We start from the raw sequence: 20,451 nt of genomic DNA on the forward strand, positions 1-20,451 counted from the left end.
TTCTTCAGCTGTTCCTGCAAATGCTGCTGTGGATGGGGCCCCCGGTGGCCCTGGTACATCTGGTGCTTCCTCAATATCGGATGTCCGAAATCATGGTTCTGCGGGAGAGACAGCCGCTGATGCCAGCTGGGACGGGTGAGTGCACCACCATCTCCTTTCCTTTTGGGGGAGGGGGGGATCTGGGTAGCGGGTTTGCAGTTGCTGTTGTGTGGGCTTCAGGCCATTTTGCGGGCAGGGGGGCTTCGGCCCGGGAACTCCCCGGTTCCTGTATGGGTTCCTTGGGGGCGGTCGGGCCCTCTCCGGTGGTTGGGGGGGTCGGTGGTGCCGACTGCGGTGGCTGGTGTGGGTCAGAGTGTGGTTGTGGCTTCTCAGGTTGGTCCTAGTGCTGTGGTGGCACCCCAGGTGTCCACTCCCCAGGAGGCAGATCCGCAAGTATCTGCTTCTCAAGTGTCTGCTCCTTTGGTGTCTACTCCTTAGGTGGTGGCGGCATCTGGCGATGGGGGGAAGTGTGTTTGGCTGACACGGCGCGTAGTGAGGTCTATGTTTGTTTTGAGGACCCCTGGGTGTGCATCTGAATGCGGAGGTGCGGGGAAAAATCTGGAAAGGAAAATATGTAGAGATTTTTTCGCATCTGCCTTTGGAGAAGTTTAACCTAGATCGTTTTAAGCCTGTGGACAGCAAGAAGAAGGAGGAGGAGCGTAGATGGTATCGCTTGATCCCGCAGACCTTCTCTAATTGGTTGCAGGCGTTTGCGATCCTGGCGAGTGTCATTGGGGAGAAGGCCCCAGGACATTGTTCTGGCCTCTTCTGTTACATGGACGCAGTGGGGAAGTCGTCTCGGGTGTATGGGGGTAATGCTTAGCTCCACTACGACAGCAGTTTTGCCAACTGATGGCGGGGTGCCCTTCCCTTCATTGGGACCATAAGGGTATCGGCTGGTGTATGAGGCTTATGGCGGCTCCTTGCGGTGGTCAGAAGACCTTTTGTGAGGGGGCCGGCGGTTCCGGTGCGGGTCAGTTGGCAGCAACTGGGAAGGGTCTCTGCTGGCAATTTAATGATAAGACATGCAAGTTTGGAGCAGAGTGCCGCTTCAGCCATGAGTGTTCTGCGTGCCGAGGAGCACACGGTTTGTCCCACTGTTTCAAGAGAGGGCAGGGGGGGGGGTTGTCCGGTGGAGGTGCTGACCAAAAGAGGGGCGACGCTGGTGATGATGGTAAGGATGGCCCCATTCCTCACTCGCTACCCAAATAGGAAAGTGGCTACTCTGTTGCGGGAGGGTTTTTCGGTGGGTTTCCGTTTTCCTACTGTTGCTGCGGGGTCAACAGGTAGAGTGGTGCGGGACCTGGTGTCCGCTATGGCTATGCCGAAGCTTGGTTATGACAAGCTTTTGAAGGAGGTGGCTTTGGGCCATATGGCGGGTCCCCTTTACGGCTCCTCCTTTTCCTGATTTACGCATTTCACCTCTGGGTTTGGTTCCTAAACAAAGCATCCAGCAGGGGCGTTGGTGAATGACGGCATTGATCCGGAGGTTTGTGCAGTGTCCTACACCTCGTTTGATGCGGCCTTGGTTTGGGTCCGGCGGTATGGTCATGGGGCGCTGTTAGCAAAGACGGACATTGAGGCCGCCTTCCGCCTTTTGCCGATTCACCCTGAGAGTTTCATTTGTTGGGGTGTTGTTGTGAGGGTCAGTTTTTTGTTGATCTCTGTTTGCCGATGGGCTGCTCCATTTCCTGCGCTTATTTTGAACGTTTTAGCACATTCTTGGAATGGGTGGTTCGTCAGGAGTCGCAAGTTGCTTCTGTTTTGCACTACTTGGACGACTTTCTGTTCGTGGGTTCTGCGGGCTCTAGGGTTTGTGCTCTTTTGTTGCAGGTGATGGAGCAGATTTTCAGCATAGTTTGGGGTTCCATTGACGCCAGAAAAGACTGAAGGGCCGGCAACACTGGTCAAGTTTTTGGGTATCGTGATCGATACCGTGGCGATGGAGCATCGTCTGCCGGAGGACAAGTTGGAGGAGTTGAAGCAGTCTGTGGCTTTGGCCTGCCGGGTGCAGAAGCTGCAGTTACGGGAGATCCAGTCTTTGTTGAGTCATCTCAATTTTGCTTGCGGCATCATGCCAATGGGGCAGATTTTTTGCCGGCTGCTACAGCGGGTGTGCAACGGCCGCATCATTTCGTGCGCTTGTCAGCTGATTTGTGTGCGGATCTTTGTGTGTGGCATCCTTTTCTGGGCCTGTACAATGGCCGGTCTTTGGTTTTGGAGTGGCCTGTTTCTAGCTAGGATCTGGAGCTGTTTACAGATGCAGTGGGGAGGTTGGATTTGGGGCATTTCTGCAGGGACACTGGTGCTCAGGGGCCTGGCCGGAGCTGTGGCGGGAAGGTGGTGTAGTGCTTAACTTGGCCTTGATGGAATTGTTCCCCATGGAATTGTTGTTGCCGTGGTGGTCTGGGGTGATTTGCTTAGCATTAGGTGTATTTGTTTTCATTGCGACAACATGGGGGTGGTGCATGCTATCAATTCCCAAACAGCAAATTCTCCTCCTGTGGTGTGGTTGCTTCGGCAGCTGGTTCTTCAGGGGTTGTAATTGAATGCCCAATTTGTGGCTGTACATGTCCCTGGTGTTGAAAACTCTATTGCTGATGCCCTTTCTCGGTTTCAGTGGGACCGTTTCCGGGAGCTGACACCAGAGGCGGACAAGCAAGGGATCCCCTGTCTGAAGTGGCTCTGGAATCTGGTATAGCTGTTGCTTTGGGTTTAGTACAGTGGTCTGTGTGTGCATCTACGTGGGAGCCTTATCGGAGGTTCTGGTTGGATTGGGAAGAGTTGTTGGGGCGTTTGCCAGTGATGCAGAGTATGACTGATTGGGTGACTGCGGGCCTCTTTTATGTTGGTCAAGCTTTTGGGGAAGGTGTGTCTACATCTGGTATCAGTCGCTGACTGGAGGCCTTAGCCCTATGGTTCCAATATAAAGGTTTGCAGGATGCTACGAAGGATTTTTTGGTTAGACGGGCGATTAGGGGTTTCCGGAGAGGTGTGGATAGTAGGGATACTAGGAAGCCGGTGTCCTTCCCTTTACTGCTTCGTTTATTTTCTTTGTTGGACGGGGTTTGTTACTCTAGTTTTGAAGTATCTTTGTTTAGGTTGGCCTTGGCTTTCTTTGGGGCATTTCGCATTTCGGAACTGGTGGCTCCTAGCTGGCGGGCGGTTGGAGGGTTGTTGTTTGAGGATGTTAGGTTGGTGGAGGGGGTTAGAACGTTTGCTAGGGAAATCTAAGACAGATCAATTGGGCTGGGGAGTGATGGTGGCGTGTTTGAGGACGTTTTTAGAGGTTGGTGGGGGGTGGGCCTTTGTTGATGCATGTTGATGGTGGTTTCTTATCTCGATTTCAATTTACTAGGGATTTTAGGAAATGTCTGGGGTTAGTGGGTTGTGAGCCTGGGGAATTTAGTTCCCATTCTTTAAAGATAGGGGCGGCTTCAGAGGCTGCTAGTTGGGGCCTGGGCTCAGATTTGAAAAAACGTATTGGAAGGTGGGAGTCTGAACGTTTCTGTATTTATGTCAGGCCTCATTTGTTGTAAATTGTTTCTGTGTTGGTGGTTCTTTGCATTTCCCTATGTTTTCTTTTTCAGGTGCTGCTTCCTGCCTTATCTGGATTGTTGGACATTCGTAAGTTACAAGAGGGGTAGGCCAAGCGGGTGTTCGGTCGAATGGCCGTCAGGTAGGTTTCCCTAGGTCCGAGGCGCATGTGCTGTGGTTGGGAAAGGGGGGTTTGCTGTGGGCTGGCTGTTTTCTATGATCCATTTTTATGTTAGGATGGATCGGGCGCCTGATGTGTTGATTGTGCACGCCTGGGGAAACGATCTGGGTGTGCGCCGTACCCTGGACATCATGCGGGACATTAAGCTGGATCTCCTGCGGGTGCAGTGTTCATTTCGGGGCATTATTCCAGATTGGTTGGACACAGTGGCCAAGACCATGTGGCGGGATGCTAGGTCAGTCTTCCGTTTAAATAGGGCCAGGGCTAAAAATCAATAAAATAGTCAGTAAATTTGTGGCCTGGAGTGGGGGGGGGGGGGGGGGGGGGGGCGCGAGGGGGGTAGGTGATGCGCCACCAGGAGTTGGAAGCTGGGTCTCCGAAGTTTTTGGCCCCGGATGGTGTGCAATTGAACCCGATAGGCATGGATCTGTGGACTCTGGGCCTCAGGGAGGCGGCTGAACGTGCTGTGGTGTTGTGGCTGTCTCTGTTATAGGGTAGTGGTTTATACTGTGTATGTCACTAGTATAGGGGAGTGGTGTATACTGTACATGTCACTGGTGTAGGGGAGTGGTGTATACCGTACATGTCATTGTTATAGAGGCATGGTGTATACTGTATATGTCACTGTTATAGTGGAGTGATGTATATTGTACATGTCACTGTTATGGGGGAGTGGTGTATACTGTAGCTGTCTCTGTTATATCGGAGTGGTGTATACTGTAGCTGCCTCTGTTATAGGGGAGTGTTGTAAACTCTAGCTGTCACTGTTATAGGAGGGTGGTGTATACTGTAGCTGTCACTGTTATAGAGTAATGGTGTACACTGTAACAGCCTCTGTTATAGGACTGGTGTATACTGTACATGTCACTGGTATAGGGGAGTGGTGTATGCTGTACATGTCACTGTTATAGGGGAGTGGTGTATACTGCACATGTCAATGGTATAGGGGAGTGGTGTATACTGTACATGTCACTGGTATAGGGGAGTGGTGTATACTGTACATGTCACTGTTATAGGGGAGTGGTGTATACTGTACATGTCACTGTTATAGGGGAATGGTGTATACTGTACATGTCATCACTGTTATAAGGAAGTAGTGTATACTGTAGATGTCACTGTTATAGGGGAGTGGTGTATACTGTACATGTCACTGTTATAGGGGAGTGGTGTATACTGTACATGTCACTGTTAGAGAGGAGTGGTGTATATTGTACATGTCACTGTTATAGGGGAGTGGTGTATACTGTAGCTGTCTCTGTTATAGGGGAGTGGTGTATACTGTACATGTCACTGTTATAGGGGAGTGGTATATACTGTAGCTGTCTCTGTTATAGGGGAGTGGTGTATACTGTAGCTGTTACTGTTATAGGAGGGTGGTGTATACTGTACATGTCACTGTTATAGGGGAGTGGTGTATACTGTAGCTGTCACTGTTATAGGGGAGTGGTGTATACTGTAGCTGTCACTGTTATAGGGGAGTGGTGTATACTGTACATGTCACTGTTATAGGGGAGTGGTGTATACTATACATGTCACTGTTATAGGGGAGTGGTGTTTACTGTACATGTCACAGTTATAAGGGAGTGATGTATACTGTACATGTCACTGTAATAGGGGAGTGGTGTATACTGTAGCTGTCACTGTTATGGGAGGGTGGTGTATACTGTAGCTGTTACTGTTATAGAGGAGTGTTGTATAATGTATATGTCACTGTTATAGGGGACTGTTGTATACTGCAGCCCTCACGGTTACTGCAAAGTGGTGTATACTGTAGCTGACACTGTTATAGGGGAGTGGTGTATACTGTACATGTCACTGTTATAGGGGAGTGGTGTATACTGTACATGTCGCTGTTAAAGAGGATTGGTGTATACTGTACATGTCACTGTTATAGGGGAGTGTTGTATACTGTAGCTGTTACTGTTATAGGAGGGTGGTGTATACTATAGCTGTCACTGTTATAGAGGAGTGTTGTATACAGTACATGTCACTGTTATAGGGGAGTGGTGTATACTGTAGCTGTCTCTGTTATAGGGGAGTGTTGTATACTGTAGCTGTTACTGTTATAGGAGGGTGGTGTATACTGTAGCTGTCACTGTTATAGAGGAGTGTTGTATACAGTACATGTCACTGTTATAGAGGAGTGTTGTATACAGTACATGTCACTGTTATAGGGGAGTGGTGTATACTGTAGCTGTCTCTGTTATAGGGGAGTGCTGTATACTGTACATGTCACTGTTATAGGGGAGTGGTGTATACTGTAGCTGTCTCTTTTATAGGGGAGTGGTGTATACTCTATATGTCACTGTTATAGGGGAGTGGTGTATACTGTAGCTGTCTCTGTTATAGGGGAGTGGTGTATACTGTAGCTGTTACTGTTATAGGAGGGTGGTGTATACTGTAGCTGTCACTGTTATAAGGGAGTGTTGTATACTGTACATGTCACTGTTTTAGGGGAGGGGTGTATACTGTAGCTGTCTCTGTTATAGGGGAGTGGTGTATACTGTACATGTCACTGTTATAGGGGAGTGGTGTATACTGTAGCTGTCTCTGTTATAGGGGAGTGGTGTATACTATACTGTCTCTGTTATAGGGGAGTGGTGTATACTGTACATGTCACTGTTATAGGGGAGTGGTGTATACTGTAGCTGTCTCTGTTATAGGGGAGTGGTGTATACTGTAGCTGTCACTGTTATAGGGGAGTGGTGTATACTGTACATGTCACTGTTATAGGGGAGGGGTGTATACTGTAGCTGTCTCTGTTATAGGGGAGTGGTGTATACTGTACATGGCACTGTTACAGGCGAGTGGTGTATACTGCAGCTGTCTCTGTTATAGGGGTGTGGTGTATACTGTACATGTCACTGTTATAGGGCAGTGGTGTATACTGTACATGTAACTGTTATAGGGGAGTGGTGTATACTGTAGCTGTTACTGTTATAGGGGAGTGGTGTATACTATAGCTGTCACTGTTATAGGAGGGTGGTGTATACTGTAGCTGTCACTGTTATAGGGGAGTGTTGTATACTGTAGCTGTCTCTGTTATAGGGGAGCGGTGTATACTGTAGCTGTTACTGTTATAGGAGGGTGGTGTATACTGTAGCTGTCACTGTTATAGGAGGGTGGTGTATACTGTAGCTGTCACTGTTATAGGGGAGTGTTGTATACTGTACATGTCACTGTTATAGGGGAGTGTTGTGTACTGTAGCTCTCTCTGTTATAGGGGAGCGGTGTATACTGTACATGTCACTGTTATAGGGGAGTGGTGTATACTGTAGCTGTCACTGTTATAGGGGAGTGGTGTATACTGTACATGTCACTGTTATAGGGGAGTGGTGTATACTATACATGTCACTGTTATAGGGGAGTGGTGTTTACTGTACATGTCACAGTTATAAGGGAGTGATGTATACTGTACATGTCACTGTAATAGGGGAGTGGTGTATACTGTAGCTGTCACTGTTATGGGAGGGTGGTGTATACTGTAGCTGTTACTGTTATAGAGGAGTGTTGTATAATGTATATGTCACTGTTATAGGGGACTGTTGTATACTGCAGCCCTCACGGTTACTGCAAAGTGGTGTATACTGTAGCTGACACTGTTATAGGGGAGTGGTGTATACTGTACATGTCACTGTTATAGGGGAGTGGTGTATACTGTACATGTCGCTGTTAAAGAGGATTGGTGTATACTGTACATGTCACTGTTATAGGGGAGTGTTGTATACTGTAGCTGTTACTGTTATAGGAGGGTGGTGTATACTATAGCTGTCACTGTTATAGAGGAGTGTTGTATACAGTACATGTCACTGTTATAGGGGAGTGGTGTATACTGTACATGTCACTGTTAGAGATGAGTGGTGTATATTGTACATGTCACTGTTATAGGGGAGTGGTGTATACTGTAGCTGTCTCTGTTATAGGGGAGTGGTGTATACTGTACATGTCACTGTTATAGGGGAGTGGTATATACTGTAGCTGTCTCTGTTATAGGGGAGTGGTGTATACTGTAGCTGTTACTGTTATAGGAGGGTGGTGTATACTGTACATGTCACTGTTATAGGGGAGTGGTGTATACTGTAGCTGTCACTGTTATAGGGGAGTGGTGTATACTGTAGCTGTCACTGTTATAGGGGAGTGGTGTATACTGTACATGTCACTGTTATAGGGGAGTGGTGTATACTATACATGTCACTGTTATAGGGGAGTGGTGTTTACTGTACATGTCACAGTTATAAGGGAGTGATGTATACTGTACATGTCACTGTAATAGGGGAGTGGTGTATACTGTAGCTGTCACTGTTATGGGAGGGTGGTGTATACTGTAGCTGTTACTGTTATAGAGGAGTGTTGTATAATGTATATGTCACTGTTATAGGGGACTGTTGTATACTGCAGCCCTCACGGTTACTGCAAAGTGGTGTATACTGTAGCTGACACTGTTATAGGGGAGTGGTGTATACTGTACATGTCACTGTTATAGGGGAGTGGTGTATACTGTACATGTCGCTGTTAAAGAGGATTGGTGTATACTGTACATGTCACTGTTATAGGGGAGTGTTGTATACTGTAGCTGTTACTGTTATAGGAGGGTGGTGTATACTATAGCTGTCACTGTTATAGAGGAGTGTTGTATACAGTACATGTCACTGTTATAGGGGAGTGGTGTATACTGTAGCTGTCTCTGTTATAGGGGAGTGTTGTATACTGTAGCTGTTACTGTTATAGGAGGGTGGTGTATACTGTAGCTGTCACTGTTATAGAGGAGTGTTGTATACAGTACATGTCACTGTTATAGGGGAGTGGTGTATACTGTAGCTGTCTCTGTTATAGGGGAGTGCTGTATACTGTACATGTCACTGTTATAGGGGAGTGGTGTATACTGTAGCTGTCTCTTTTATAGGGGAGTGGTGTATACTCTATATGTCACTGTTATAGGGGAGTGGTGTATACTGTAGCTGTCTCTGTTATAGGGGAGTGGTGTATACTGTAGCTGTTACTGTTATAGGAGGGTGGTGTATACTGTAGCTGTCACTGTTATAAGGGAGTGTTGTATACTGTACATGTCACTGTTTTAGGGGAGGGGTGTATACTGTAGCTGTCTCTGTTATAGGGGAGTGGTGTATACTGTACATGTCACTGTTATAGGGGAGTGGTGTATACTGTAGCTGTCTCTGTTATAGGGGAGTGGTGTATACTATACTGTCTCTGTTATAGGGGAGTGGTGTATACTGTACATGTCACTGTTATAGGGGAGTGGTGTATACTGTAGCTGTCTCTGTTATAGGGGAGTGGTGTATACTGTAGCTGTCACTGTTATAGGGGAGTGGTGTATACTGTACATGTCACTGTTATAGGGGAGGGGTGTATACTGTAGCTGTCTCTGTTATAGGGGAGTGGTGTATACTGTACATGGCACTGTTACAGGCGAGTGGTGTATACTGCAGCTGTCTCTGTTATAGGGGTGTGGTGTATACTGTACATGTCACTGTTATAGGGCAGTGGTGTATACTGTACATGTAACTGTTATAGGGGAGTGGTGTATACTGTAGCTGTTACTGTTATAGGAGAGTGGTGTATACTATAGCTGTCACTGTTATAGGAGGGTGGTGTATACTGTAGCTGTCACTGTTATAGGGGAGTGTTGTATACTGTAGCTGTCTCTGTTATAGGGGAGCGGTGTATACTGTAGCTGTTACTGTTATAGGAGGGTGGTGTATACTGTAGCTGTCACTGTTACTGTTATAGGAGGGTGGTGTACACTGTAGCTGTCTCTGTTATAGGGGAGTGTTGTATACTCAACAAATCACTGATATATGGAACATAAATCCAATTTAGCTAATTACTAACTCAAAACCAACCACAATAGCTAAAATTTAACAACTTTTATTTCATCCAGTTAAAACCTATATTAACTATAAAATGGATACAGAGTCATTGGTCTACAGTATATAAAGACTCAAAACAGGGTAAATTCCCTCAGGGTCAATCCCCTATTTAACACCCTTGTCAAACCCGACGCGTTTCCCCGTGGGTTAGATAAGTCCACGGTTCATCAGGGGTTATACTTAAACCCCGGATACACAGTGGAGAAATATACCTTATTCTATTCAATGTGTAAGAAACAGGATAGGCACATAAAACATATAGCATATAGCAAGCAGGGTTAGTTGGTGTGCAATATAGTTTCTGTGGGATTCATCTTCGTATCTAGTCTCCAAAGATGTATTTGGTGAACAATAGAGCCAAGGTCCTTGATATGACCTCCAGATTTAGTTCCACTTCCTGAATATCAAAATACAGCAGGGAATGCCCATATGATATGAAGTGGGCTAATAAATACAATTATTTTCTTCCTCAACGATGGCCCCTTTTCACTCCGTGTGTATACATTGATGATAGCCTTGGTACTGTTATGGTTCCCACAAAAACCACACTTTAAAGATAGGTTTCCTCCATGTGAGGGACTAAATAGCCCATAATAATTTTCAAACTTCCTATCCTTCACTGCAGAAAAGCTCAATATATCCCTGACTGCCACAAATCCACACAGGTCAAACTCCCCTGCTTACTTGGGGTCTACCCTGTCTCCACTATGATCCGGGTGCAGATAGTGACCATACCAGACTCCGATCCAGGCTGGCGGCCAATGGTGGCCGCCAGCCTGGATCGGAGTCTGGTATGGTCACTATCTGCACCCGGATCATAGTGGAGACAGGGTAGACCCCAAGTAAGCAGGGGAGTTTGACCTGTGTGGATTTGTGGCAGTCAGGGATATATTGAGCTTTTCTGCAGTGAAGGATAGGAAGTTTGAAAATTATTATGGGCTATTTAGTCCCTCACATGGAGGAAACCTATCTTTAAAGTGTGGTTTTTGTGGGAACCATAACAGTACCAAGGCTATCATCAATGTATACACACGGAGTGAAAAGGGGCCATCGTTGAGGAAGAAAATAATTGTATTTATTAGCCCACTTCATATCATATGGGCATTCCCTGCTGTATTTTGATATTCAGGAAGTGGAACTAAATCTGGAGGTCATATCAAGGACCTTGGCTCTATTGTTCACCAAATACATCTTTGGAGACTAGATACGAAGATGAATCCCACAGAAACTATATTGCACACCAACTAACCCTGCTTGCTATATGCTATATGTTTTATGTGCCTATCCTGTTTCTTACACATTGAATAGAATAAGGTATATTTCTCCACTGTGTATCCGGGGTTTAAGTATAACCCCTGATGAACCGTGGACTTATCTAACCCACGGGGAAACGCGTCGGGTTTGACAAGGGTGTTAAATAGGGGATTGACCCTGAGGGAATTTACCCTGTTTTGAGTCTTTATATACTGTAGACCAATGACTCTGTATCCATTTTATAGTTAATATAGGTTTTAACTGGATGAAATAAAAGTTGTTAAATTTTAGCTATTGTGGTTGGTTTTGAGTGTTGTATACTGTAGCTGTTACTGTTATAGGAGGGTGGTGTACACTGTAGCTGTCTCTGTTATAGGGGAGTGTTGTATACAGTACATGTCACTGTTATAGAGGAGTGTTGTATACAGTACATGTCACTGTTATAGGGGAGTGGTGTATACTGTAGCTGTCTCTGTTATAGGGGAGTGGTGTATACTGTACATGTCACTGTTATAGGGGAGTGGTGTATACTGTAGCTGTTTCTTTTATAGGGGAGTGGTGTATACTCTACATGTCACTGTTATAGGGGAGTGGTGTATACTGTAGCTGTCTCTGTTATAGGGGAGTGGTGTATACTGTAGCTGTTACTGTTATAGGAGGGTGGTGTACACTGTAGCTGTCTCTGTTATAGGGGAGTGTTGTATACAGTACATGTCACTGTTATAGAGGAGTGTTGTATACAGTACATGTCACTGTTATAGGGGAGTGGTGTATACTGTAGCTGTCTCTGTTATAGGGGAGTGGTGTATACTGTACATGTCACTGTTATAGGGGAGTGGTGTATACTGTAGCTGTTTCTTTTATAGGGGAGTGGTGTATACTCTACATGTCCCTGTTATAGGGGAGTGGTGTATACTGTAGCTGTCTCTGTTATAGGGGAGTGGTGTATACTGTAGCTGTTACTGTAATAGGAGGGTGGTGTATACTGTAGCTGTCACTGTTATAGGAGGGTGGTGTATACTGTAGCTGTCACTGTTATAAGGGAGTGTTGTATACTGTACATGTCACTGTTTTAGGGGAGTGGTGTATACTGTAGCTGTCTCTGTTATAGGGGAGTGGTGTATACTGTACATGTCACTGTTATAAGGGTAGTGTTGTATCATGTAGCTGTCACTGTTATAAAGTAGTGGTGCATACTATAAATGTCGCCGGTGGAGATTTATCAAATCCTGTCCAGAGGAAAAGTTGCCCAGTTGCCCATAGCAACCAATCAGATCGCTTCTTTCATTTTTGAAAAGGCCTCTGAAAAATGAAAGTAGCAATGTGATTGGTTGCTATGGGCAACTCAGCAACTTTTCCTCTGGACAGGTTTTGATAAATCTCCCCCACTGTTACAGGGGTAGTGGTGTATACTGTAGCTGTCACTGGTATAAAGAAGTGGTGTATACTGTCAGTTATAGGTAGAGTGTTGTATACTGTACATGTCACTGTTATAGGGGAGTGGTGTATACTGTAGCTGTTACTGTTATAGGAGGGTGGTGTACACTGTAGCTGTCTCTGTTATAGGGGAGTGTTGTATACTGTAGCTGTTACTGTTATAGGAGGGTGGTGTACACTGTAGCTGTCTCTGTTATAGGGGAGTGTTGTATACAGTACATGTCACTGTTATAGAGGAGTGTTGTATACAGTACATGTCACTGTTATAGGGGAGTGGTGTATACTGTAGCTGTCTCTGTTATAGGGGAGTGGTGTATACTGTACATGTCACTGTTATAGGGGAGTGGTGTATACTGTAGCTGTTTCTTTTATAGGGGAGTGGTGTATACTCTACATGTCACTGTTATAGGGGAGTGGTGTATACTGTAGCTGTCTCTGTTATAGGGGAGTGGTGTATACTGTAGCTGTTACTGTAATAGGAGGGTGGTGTATACTGTAGCTGTCACTGTTATAGGAGGGTGGTGTATACTGTAGCTGTCACTGTTATAAGGGAGTGTTGTATACTGTACATGTCACTGTTTTAGGGGAGTGGTGTATACTGTAGCTGTCTCTGTTATAGGGGAGTGGTGTATACTGTACATGTCACTGTTATAAGGGTAGTGTTGTATCATGTAGCTGTCACTGTTATAAAGTAGTGGTGCATACTATAAATGTCGCCGGTGGAGATTTATCAAATCCTGTCCAGAGGAAAAGTTGCCCAGTTGCCCATAGCAACCAATCAGATCGCTTCTTTCATTTTTGAAAAGGCCTCTGAAAAATGAAAGTAGCAATGTGATTGGTTGCTATGGGCAACTCAGCAACTTTTCCTCTGGACAGGTTTTGATAAATCTCCCCCACTGTTACAGGGGTAGTGGTGTATACTGTAGCTGTCACTGGTATAAAGAAGTGGTGTATACTGTCAGTTATAGGTAGAGTGTTGTATACTGTACATGTCACTGTTATAGGGGAGTGGTGTATACTGTAGCTGTTACTGTTATAGGAGGGTGGTGTACACTGTAGCTGTCTCTGTTATAGGGGAGTGTTGTATACTGTAGCTGTTACTGTTATAGGAGGGTGGTGTATACTGTAGCTGTCACTGTTATAGAGGAGTTTTGTATACAGTACATGTCACTGTTATAGAGGAGTGTTGTATACAGTACATGTCACTGTTATAGGGGAGTGGTGTATACTGTAGCTGTCTCTGTTATAGGGGAGTGGTGTATACTGTACATGTCACTGTTATAGGGGAGTGGTGTATACTGTAGCTGTCTCTGTTATAGGGGAGTGGTGTATACTGTACATGTCACTGTTATAGAAGGGTGGTGTATACTGTAGCTGTTTCTTTTATAGGGGAGTGTTGTATGCTGTAGCTGTCACTGTTGTAGGAGGGTGGTGTATACTGTAGCTGTCACTGTTATAAGGGAGTGTTGTATACTGTACATGTCACTGTTTTAAGTGAGTGGTGTATACTGTAGCTGTCTCTGTTATAGGGGAGTGGTGTATACTGTACATGTCACTGTTATAGGGGAGTGGTGTATACTGTAGCTGTCTCTGTTATAGGGGAGTGGTGTATACTATACTGTCTCTGTTATAGGGGAGTGGTGTATACAGTACATGTCACTGTTATAGGGGAGTGGTGTATACTGTAGCTGTCACTGTTATAGAGGAGTGTTGTATACAGTACATGTCACTGTTATAGGGGAGTGGTGTATACTGTAGCTGTCTCTGTTATAGGGGAGTGGTGTATACTGTACATGTCACTGTTATAGGGGAGTGGTGTATACTGTAGCTGTCTCTGTTATAGGGGAGTGGTGTATACTGTACATGTCACTGTTATAGGAGGGTGGTGTATACTGTAGCTGTTTCTTTTATACGGGAGTGTTGTATGCTGTAGCTGTCACTGTTATAGGAGGGTGGTGTATACTGTAGCTGTCACTGTTATAGAGGAGTGTTGTATACAGTACATGTCACTGTTATAGAGGAGTGTTGTATACAGTACATGTCACTGTTATAGGGGAGTGGTATATACTGTAGCTGTCTCTGTTATAGGGGAGTGGTGTATACTGTACATGTCACTGTTATAGGGGAGTGGTGTATACTGTAGCTGTTTCTTTTATAGGGGAGTGGTGTATACTCTACATGTCACTGTTATAGGGGAGTGGTGTATACTGTAGCTGTCTCTGTTATAGGGGAGTGGTGTATACTGTAGCTGTTACTGTAATAGGAGGGTGGTGTATACTGTAGCTGTCACTGTTATAGGAGGGTGGTGTATACTGTAGCTGTCACTGTTATAAGGGAGTGTTGTATACTGTACATGTCACTGTTTTAGGGGAGTGGTGTATACTGTAGCTGTCTCTGTTATAGGGGAGTGGTGTATACTGTACATGTCACTGTTATAGGGGAGTGGTGTATACTGTACATGTCACTGTTATAGGGGAGTGGTGTATACTGTACATGTCACTGTTATAGGGGAGTGGTGTATACTGTAGCTGTCTCTGTTATAGGGGAGTGGTGTATACTATACTGTCTCTGTTATAGGGGAGTGGTGTATACAGTACATGTCACTGTTATAGGGGAGTGGTGTATACTGTAGCTGTCTCTGTAATAGGGGAGTGGTGTATACTGTAGCTGTCACTGTTATAGGGGAGTGGTGTATACTGTACATGTCACTGGTATAGAGGAGTGGTGTATACCGTACATGTCACTGGTATAGAGGAGTGGTGTATACTGTACATGTCACTGTTATAGGGGAGTGGTGTATACTGTATATGTCACTGGTATAGAGGAGTGGTGTATACTGTACATGTCACTGGTATAGAGGAGTGGTGTATACTGTACATATCACTGGTATAGAGGAGTGGTGTATACTGTACATGTCACTGGTATAGAGGAGTGGTGTATACTGTACATGTCACTGGTATAGAGGAGTGGTGTATACTGTACATGTCACTGGTATAGAGGAGAGTTGTATACTGTACATGTCACTGGTATAGAGGAGTGGTGTATACTGTACATGTCACTGTTATAGAGGAGTGGTGTATACTGTACATGTCACTGGTATAGAGGAGTGGTGCATACTGTACATGTCACTGTTATAGAGGAGTGGTGTATACTGTACATGTCACTGGTATAGAGGAGTGGTGTATACCGTACATAGCACTGGTATAGAGGAGAGTTGTATACTGTACATGTCACTGGTATAGAGGAGTGGTGTATACTGTGCATGTCACTGTTATAGAGGAGGGGTGTATACTGTACATGTCACTGGTATAGAGGAGTGGTGTATACTGTACATGTCACTGTTATAGGGGAGTGGTGTATACTGTAGCTGTCACTGTTATAGGGGAGTGGTGTATACTGTACATGTCACTGGTATAGAGGAGTGGTGTATACTGTACATATCACTGGTATAGAGGAGTGGTGTATACTGTACATGTCACTGGTATAGAGGAGTGGTGTATACTGTACATGTCACTGGTATAGAGGAGTGGTGTATACTGTACATGTCACTGGTATAGAGGAGAGTTGTATACTGTACATGTCACTGGTATAGAGGAGTGGTGTATACTGTACATGTCACTGTTATAGAGGAGTGGTGTATACTGTACATGTCACTGGTATAGAGGAGTGGTGCATACTGTACATGTCACTGTTATAGAGGAGTGGTGTATACTGTACATGTCACTGGTATAGAGGAGTGGTGTATACCATACATATCACTGGTATAGAGGAGAGTTGTATACTGTACATGTCACTGGTATAGAGGAGTGGTGTATACTGTGCATGTCACTGTTATAGAGGAGGGGTGTATACTGTACATGTCACTGGTATAGAGGAGTGGTGTATACTGTACATGTCACTGTTATAGAGGAGTGGTGTATACTGTACATGTCACTGTTATAGGGGAGTGGTGTATACTGTACATGTCACTGGTATAGAGGAGTGGTGTATACCGTACATATCACTGGTATAGAGGAGAGTTGTATACTGTACATGTCACTGGTATAGAGGAGTGGTGTATACTGTACATGTCACTGTTATAGAGGAGTGGTGTATAGTGTACATGTTACTGGTATAGAGGAGTGGTGTATACTGTACATGTCACTGTTATAGAGGAGTGGTGTATACTGTACATGTCACTGTTATAGAGGAGTGGTGTATACTGTACATGTCACTGGTATAGAGGAGTGGTGTATACTGTACATATCACTGGTATAGAGGAGTGGTGTATACTGTACATGTCACTGGTATAGAGGAGTGGTGTATACTGTACATGTCACTGTTATAGGGGAGTGGTGTATACTGTACATGTCACTGGTATAGAGGAGTGGTGTATACTGTACATGTCACTGGTATAGAGGAGTGGTGTATACCGTACATATCACTGGTATAGAGGAGAGTTGTATACTGTACATGTCACTGGTATAGAGGAGTGGTGTATACTGTACATGTCACTGTTATAGAGGAGTGGTGTATAGTGTACATGTTACTGGTATAGAGGAGTGGTGTATACTGTACATGTCACTGTTAAAGAGGAGTGGTGTATACTGTACATGTCACTGTTATAGAGGAGTGGTGTATACTGTACATGTCACTGATATAGAGGAGTGGTGTATACTGTACATGTCACTGGTATAGAGTAGTGGTGTATACCGTACATGTCACTGTTATAGGGGAGTGGTGTATACTGTACATGTCACTGTTATAGGGGAGTGGTGTATACTGTACATGTCACTGTTATAGAGGAGTGGTGTATACTGTACATGTCACTGGTATAGAGGAGTGGTGTATACCGTACATGTCACTGGTATAGAGGAATGGTGTATACTGTACATGTCACTGGTATAGAGGAGTGGTGTATACTGTACATGTCACTGGTATAGAGGAGTGGTGTATACTGTACATGTCACTGGTATAGAGGAGTGGTGTATACTGTACATGTCACTGGTATAGGGGAGTGGTGTATACCGTACATATCACTGGTATAGAGGAGTGGTGTATACTGTACATGTCACTGGTATAGAGGAGTGGTGTATACTGTACATGTCACTGGTATAGGGGAGTGGTGTATACTGTACATGTCACTGGTATAGGGGAGTGGTGTATACCGTACATATCACTGGTATAGAGGAGTGGTGTATACTGTACATGTCACTGGTATAGAGGAGTGGTGTATACAAGTTGGTCTTACACCCTGAAAAAATTAGCAATTGCATTTATACATTTTTTTAATTTCATTCACAATATTCCTTAGTTTTGTTTCACATTATACAATATGGAAAAATGAAAAGTGTCATTGCAAAGTACAATTGATTTTGAAAAATAAAAAACTCTGTATTTGAAAAAAATTAAGAAGTTATGGCTAATAGAAAAAAAATGGAAAAATGCAAAAACAAAAATTGGCCTGGTTGTTAAGGGGTTAAAGTAAGAAAGCCATTGGGTAGTGAACTGCTGGATGTTCTGCAATGACCATGCACGCTGTAGGAAAATGTTCTTGTTTTGTGACCTCACAGGTTTGGTCCAGACAAAGGCAGGTAGTCAGGAGCTCCATCCAGACACACAGGGCTGTCCTGAGCAAGCAGGTTGGAACAGTCAGGAAAGAGAAGAAACCATGAAGATGCAGATCTACTCCGTCTTGCTTTTCTGCATACTAACAGCAGGTATTGTTCTTACCAACAGGAGATGACAGGATAAAAATAGTATTTATTACATTATTGTATTGGTATGTAGCGTCTATACTTCTATATGGCTTCCCATTACCCAGTTAGCAGTTATCTCATATTTGTTCATGGCTCAGCATAATGTGGGAGCATCCAACGTATGGTGACTGTCACCAGTGTGTTTTATCGGATATGATTTACATTCATTCCCATATTATCTCATGTCATATGTATGTTGTATATTTCACTTGGCATTTAGAAAAATAGTGCGATTCGCTTAAAAGGAACCTGTCAGCAGATTTTATTATATATAAACATGTTGTGCACCTCAAGTTAAATATTTTTTGCAAATACAATCGTTTAGCAAGTTTGCCTCCTTCTCCTGATATTCTTGCTCCTTTCTTCCCCTTGTTGACAGTTTGTTGCCTAGGTTACAGACCATCGCTCCAACATATATATGGTCAGGTTGTGGTTAGGCTGTTGTGTGTTTGTATGTACAACATTATATATATATATATATATATTTAGATATAATTAGTAACACTAAAACTCCAATGTGAAAAACCATATTCCAGTTGGTTGAGAGTCATCAAAACCTGTGCAGAGGAAAAATGGACCAGTTGCCCATAGCAACCAATCAGATCGCTTCTTATATTTTTAAAAAACCTCTAGAAAATAAAAGAAGCAATCTGGCTCATTGCTATGGGGAACTGGGCTGCTTTTCCTCTACACAGTCCAGAAATATAGGAAAGGTCCATATTTTTCAGGATTAGAGCCACCTTTCACATCCACCTTGACCTTTGACAGTGCTTTGGAATTACAGCCTCATTCTAGACCAGTGGTCTCCAACCTGCAGACCTCCAGATGTTGCAAAACTACAATTCCCAGCATGCCCGGACAGCCAACGGCTGTCTGGGCATGCTGGGAGTTGTAGTTTTGCAACATCTGGAGGTCCGCAGGTTGGAGACCACTGGTCTAAACCATACTACTACTTTCTAAATTTGGTGTCTCAGTGTCAAAAATTATCAGACCTTTCCTACTATAGAGAAATTCTCTAGTGCAGCTGGTGTGGGAGATTTTAGCTATCTTTACTGCTCTTATTTATTACTTGCATTGCTTTTTAATATAGCACGTGCCACTGACAGTGGTTAGATCACTTTCTGTGACCTATGGTAACAGCATTATTCTAAATGCTTTTCTTTTTTTCTGGGATGCCTTTAAATTTTTTTTATTTAAAGTGAACCTGCCCCCTTTAAAGATAATGTTAACATAGCAAGTCAGTAGTTACAAATGTTGCATGTGATATACTATATGTATGCAGTATAGGTCATACAATCTAATTTTGATTTGCTTTCACAGCATTGTGGCATTTTCCTGAAGCAGAAGGTGCAAGTGTGGTAAGCATGATCTTATGATTTTTATTTATTTAAAGGACTGTTCAAATGATATAATGTTTAGCTGGATTCAACAAGTTGTGGTCCACAAGACAGGCTTCTTAAAGGGTTCCTCTCATCAAAAAAACTTTTGATATATTATAGATTAATGTATGCAGAATAACTTTACAATTGCATGTTATTAAAAAATATGCTTCTTTCTATTTAATTTTCCACTTTGAAGAAATGACCACTAGGGGTCTCCCTACCAGTCCTGGCAGCAAGCATTTCAGACTCATGCTGGAGTCCTAAACACTACGAGCTGCCAGTCTGCTTTGTTCACAAAGGAGAACACTCAGAGCTGCCAGCCTGCTTTGTTCACAGCCTGTTTGGCTGTGAACAAAGCAGGCTGGCAGCTCTGAGTGTTTAGGACTCCAGCATGAGTCAGAAATGCTTGCTGACAGGACTGATCAGGAAAAATACAATAGAAAGAAGCATATTTTTCATTAACATGCTATTGGAAAGTTATTCAACATTCATTAATCTAAAATATATCAAAAGTTTATTTGATGAGTGGTACCCTTTAACCCCTTAAGGACCCAGCCATTTTACACCTTAGGACCCGGCCATTTTTTGCACATCTGACCACTGTCACTTTAAACATTAATAACTCTGGAATGCTTTTAGTTATCATTCTGATTCCGAGACTGTTTTTTCGTGACATATTCTACTTTAACATAGTGGTAAAATTTTGTGGTAACTTGCATCCTTTCTTGGTGAAAAATCCCAAAATTTGATGAAAAATTTGAAAATTTTGCATTTTTCTAACTTTGAAGCTTTCTGCTTGTAAGGAAATGGATATTCCAAATATTTATTTTATTTTATTCACATATACAATATATCTACTTTATGTTTGCATCATAAAATTGACGTGTTTTTACTTTTGGAAGACACCAGAGGGCTTCAAAGTTCAGCAGCAATTTTCCAATTTTTCACAAAATTTTCAAACTCACTATTTTTCAGGGACCAGTTCAGGTTTGAAG

General features: G+C 43.8%; 1 protein-coding gene across 1 annotated transcript in view; it reads left to right on the plus strand.

Annotated features, from left to right (window-relative positions):
- Nucleotides 1–3,694: 3,694 nt before the first annotated feature.
- The window catches only part of LOC130271334 (trypsin inhibitor ClTI-1-like), a 57,610-nt gene continuing 40,853 nt past the window's right edge, over nucleotides 3,695–20,451 (plus strand). Inside the window, exons 1-3 of the mRNA XM_056518243.1 lie at nucleotides 3,695–3,718; nucleotides 17,889–18,035; nucleotides 19,395–19,432. Of these exons, the coding sequence (XP_056374218.1) occupies nucleotides 17,987–18,035; nucleotides 19,395–19,432 (87 nt within the window). The 5' untranslated portion in view covers nucleotides 3,695–3,718; nucleotides 17,889–17,986. The remainder of the gene's footprint in view (nucleotides 3,719–17,888; nucleotides 18,036–19,394; nucleotides 19,433–20,451) is intronic.

Source organism: Hyla sarda, chromosome 1, assembly GCF_029499605.1.
Source record: "Hyla sarda isolate aHylSar1 chromosome 1, aHylSar1.hap1, whole genome shotgun sequence".
NCBI classification, from domain to species: Eukaryota; Metazoa; Chordata; class Amphibia; order Anura; family Hylidae; genus Hyla; species Hyla sarda.